At 38.1% G+C, this 4,298-nt stretch overlaps 1 protein-coding gene across 1 annotated transcript; it reads left to right on the top strand.

Annotated features, from left to right (window-relative positions):
- Positions 1-700: 700 nt before the first annotated feature.
- Positions 701-3,063, top strand: LOTGIDRAFT_156114 (hypothetical protein; the record flags this gene model as incomplete). The annotated part of the gene is made up of 3 exons (XM_009046134.1): positions 701-743; positions 2,055-2,172; positions 2,388-3,063. 3 exons carry the CDS (start codon positions 701-703, stop codon positions 3,061-3,063), a joined length of 837 nt encoding a protein of 278 aa, XP_009044382.1.
- Positions 3,064-4,298: the final 1,235 nt, after the last annotated feature.

The raw sequence follows: 4,298 nt of genomic DNA on the forward strand, positions 1-4,298 counted from the left end.
TTTAAAAAATCTTCAGAAGCATCATGTTCCTTTAGCAACGTTAAATTATCCTGGATAATATCTACAGAAGAAGAACTAGAAATTTCACCAAAAGTACCCAAAACTAGGAAATTCCTTTTCTGTGAAAATTAAAGTTTTTAATTCAAAATGAAAAGTGAAATATGTAGTATGTGAGCCACCGTGGTGAATCTAAACTAGGTCGTTTCTTACAGGTATATTTGCTGTAAATGGACAGATTGTCGACAGCAACTGTACAGATAGTAAAAAAAGCGAATTCACAAACTGTTTTTACAGCACTGGATTCAAAGAGTCCAATATAAATGAGTTGTTCAGATTTAATGAACTACCATTAATTGATTATTGCAGGTCAGTAAATTTCATCACATTAGATAGCCCAACAAAGTGTCCAAGTGGCCCAATCAGAGAAATCGCCCCCCACCTTCCCGCATTGAAATCTCTTGTAAACATATGCGATATGTTTCTCTATTGGAAACAAGTGAACTAATGTCACTGTCTTGTAGCTCGTTTTGAAAAAAAATTAAAAAAAATTTGGGACGTTGAGCTGAAACCGTAATATATATATATATGTATATTATATTTAAGTGTAAGAGACAACTTCATTTCGCTGGTGCTATGTCTCTCTGATGTATTCCTAACGTGTTATGGTGATCACTTTAAAGACTTAACACTTACTGAGGAAATGCTTTACAATACGGCGTTTGCTCTATGCTCCAGAATGCAAGGTAAGTAAGCTATTTTCATTGCGTTTTTTTTAACACTTAAAGGGGTGGCAAAGAGGTTTTGTAAAAAAAAAATTATGTGTATCGGATAGGCAAACGTGACAGACTGTAATTGCCGTGGATGTTGGCCAGATTTTTAAACTGTCAAAAAATGTGACAATTGACAGATAACCAAACCAAACCAAACAAACGATTGCCATTCGACTACCAATCAACAAGAATTATCATGATCAGAACGAGTTTGGAAGAATGAAGGAGATCGAGTAACTCACGCCACACCATCCAGGGCCGAGTCTCACTGCCATGTCATTCGACCAGCCCAAAGCTAACAACTATCAACAACCAGACCAACAATACAGCATCATCCAATTTGAACCAACTACCAACTACTACGACTACCAACAACTACCTAGTTTGCGATATCATCATCCGCTGGAAGCGAACATTAACTTGTCATCTACCAACAACTACCTAGTTTGCGATATCATCATCCGCTGGAAGCGAACATTAACTTGTCATCTACCAACAACTACCTAGTTTGCGATATCATCATCCGCTGGAAGCGAACATTAACTTGTCATCTACCAACAACTACCTAGTTTGTGATATCATCATCCGCTGGAAGCGAACATTAACTTGTCATCTACCAACAACTACCTAGTTTGCGATATCATCATCCGCTGGAAGCGAACATTAACTTGTCATCTACCAACAACTACCTAGTTTGTGATATCATCATCCGCTGGAAGCGAACATTAACTTGTCATCTACCAACAACTACCTAGTTTGCGATATCAGCATCTACTGGAAGCGAACATTAACTTGTCATCTACCAACAACTACCTAGTTTGCGATATCAGCATCCGCTGGAAGCGAACATTAACTTGTCATATACCAACAACTACCTAGTTTGCGATATCAGCATCCGCTGGAAGCGAACATTAACTTGTCTCCCTTTAAGAAGAAACAATTTAAACTGGAAGTGACGCATGCGCTGTTACCCGAGAGTTGCGCATTTTCGTAGAATTTTTTAAGTTCTCAATTTATTATCCGATTTGTATGATTTTGGTTTCTATCAAATCTTTATCTTAAAAAAAGTTTGAAACAGAATTTCGAATTTCGAATTTAAATTTTTTTGTATGCCCATTTAATTTTTTGAAAATTTAAAATTTTACTTCTCGTGATTTTTAATCGATAATTTTGAGATGGCATTTCTGGAGTGTAATTATATACTTGATTTATTTACCGTAGAGTTTTTATTAGAGTTAAAAGCTAACAGGCTGTTCACAGTGTTCTAATCTTATTCAATTTCAGAGTTTGATAGCAGTTGTATCGATCGAGGAATTCTTGAGCATGTGGTCTGTATGAACCAATTGCCACCACCAGAATTGACAAATGATACATACGAGATGATGAAGGAGCAAGTTTGTGGGTAAGTTAATGATTGAAATCAGGCCAACAGAACTTTTAACCTGTGAAGGTGTCAGTGGGGATGCCAGCTTTATGAAATGAAATTAATAAACTGAATGTTGTTTTACGCGCCACCTTTCTGAAAAATAGGGTGTAGACTGACTTACTGAAAAAAAAAAATGCACCAAAATATACAATGTTAATTCTTTTGTACGTTATATTTTTAATCTATTTCAGAATTGGTAAATTTTCTGCGTACTGCATCGACAACTCAACGGAATATTCTAATTGCCCATCAACTCAAGACATATTACAAAATTTGATTAAATTCACGAATCGCGAAGCCTGTGGAGGAGAGGCTGGATACGAGAGCGGAGAATTTAAGAAACAGGAGACAAGTACAGAGGTTACAACTACAGAGGTTACAACTACAGAGCCTACAACTACAGAGGCTACAACTACAGAGGTTACAACTACAGAGGTTACAAATACAGAGGTTACAAATACAGAGCCTACAACTACAGAGGTTACAAATACAGAGGTTACAAATACAGAGCCTACAACTACAGAGGTTACAACTACAGAGGTTACAAATACAGAGGTTACAACTACAGAGGTTACAAATACAGAGCCTACAACTACAGAGGTTACAAATACAGGGCCTACAACTACAGAGGTTACAAATACAGAGGTTACAACTACAGAGGTTACAAATACAGAGCCTACAACTACAGAGGTTACAAATACAGAGCCTACAACTACAGAGGTTACAAATACAGAGCCTACAACTACAGAGCCTACAACTACAGAGGCTACAACTACAGAGGCGGAGAGTAGAAGAAATACAGCCACTACTGTATACCAATCAGTCGTACCACTAGTAACCATTACGTTTGTAAAGATTATATTTTAAAATCCCCTTTTAAACAAATTTTCAAGGCCGTGGTTCGGAGATTTATTAGGGTGAATATAAGTACTAGAACTGCACGAAAATCACATAATTGCTTCAATCTAGAAATTTCGACGGTTAGATGTGATCACTATTACTGATACTGGTAAAAACAATCTTGTTTCTAAGAATAATAGTGCGTCCAGACGACTAAACTTACGGCAGCTTAACATCAACCGTTCTTCGAGTCTGGTTTACTGTTTTTTGTTATGTTTTGAATGACATAAAAGTTAAACCAGGTTCGACATTACCTCGGAAGTAAGGCTTAGTTCGGAAAGTTTGACATATCAGGCTTTATGTTAGTCAGTAGCTTTCAGACGGCAAAACTAAGCCGGCTTAACTATCATTATCAAGCCAGAAAAGGTACTAGATATAGACGAAAATCGTATAACTCCTTCAAAAAAAAGGAACTAGAAATTTGACGTTCTATATCTACATAGAGACTAAGGGTTTGATTGGTAGAACGAATGACGCATCTGTCCTTTTAGCCAGCTGAGGTTTAACCGATCGCGTTCAGACAACTAAACAAAATCAGGCTCGAAGAATGGTTAACAGTTGGGCTGCCTTAACTGAACGCACTATTAGTCACGGTACACTAGTCCTCGCGATGTCCCTTTAACACTATGTTCTTCACAGTGGCGGAGCCATTTTGGGGAGCCTAAATCAAGTTTTTCAGGCAATAATCTCATAACTAATAACGGGGAATCTCAGATATTTCGCTCCCTTTCGGACTTGGACTTAAAACTGGCTCCGCCACTGGTTCTTCATTAGTTATTTCACGTTAATACATATTTAAAAATAAATTTATTTGGTACCTTAAACCGTGTTCTATATTTCTCAATAAAAACAGTATATCATGACAGACGATAAACATTGTTCACAAGAAAATTAAATTCACATTCAACAGCGACCATTGTAACAAAAACCAGTAACCACCTTTAGTCGTAGTCCTACCACCATATGTAGTGTAGCCAACCACCAAAGCGTTTTAGGACACCTCTATCGCGGAGAATATTTTGGCAACTCTAGTCGCAGACCCATGGCTACAAAGAAAGGAGGTGGAGGGGCTACGGATTGCCCCCGAACAAATTCTGCAGGCCGACCAATATCATCATTGCAACTATTCATCTAACACCAGTGGCGGAACCAAAAGGGGGGGGGGGGGGGGGGGGCCCAAAAGGGCCCCCCTTGGGGGCCCC

Source organism: Lottia gigantea (genome assembly GCF_000327385.1).
Source record: "Lottia gigantea unplaced genomic scaffold LOTGIsca_10, whole genome shotgun sequence".
Lineage (NCBI taxonomy): Eukaryota > Metazoa > Mollusca > Gastropoda > Lottiidae > Lottia > Lottia gigantea.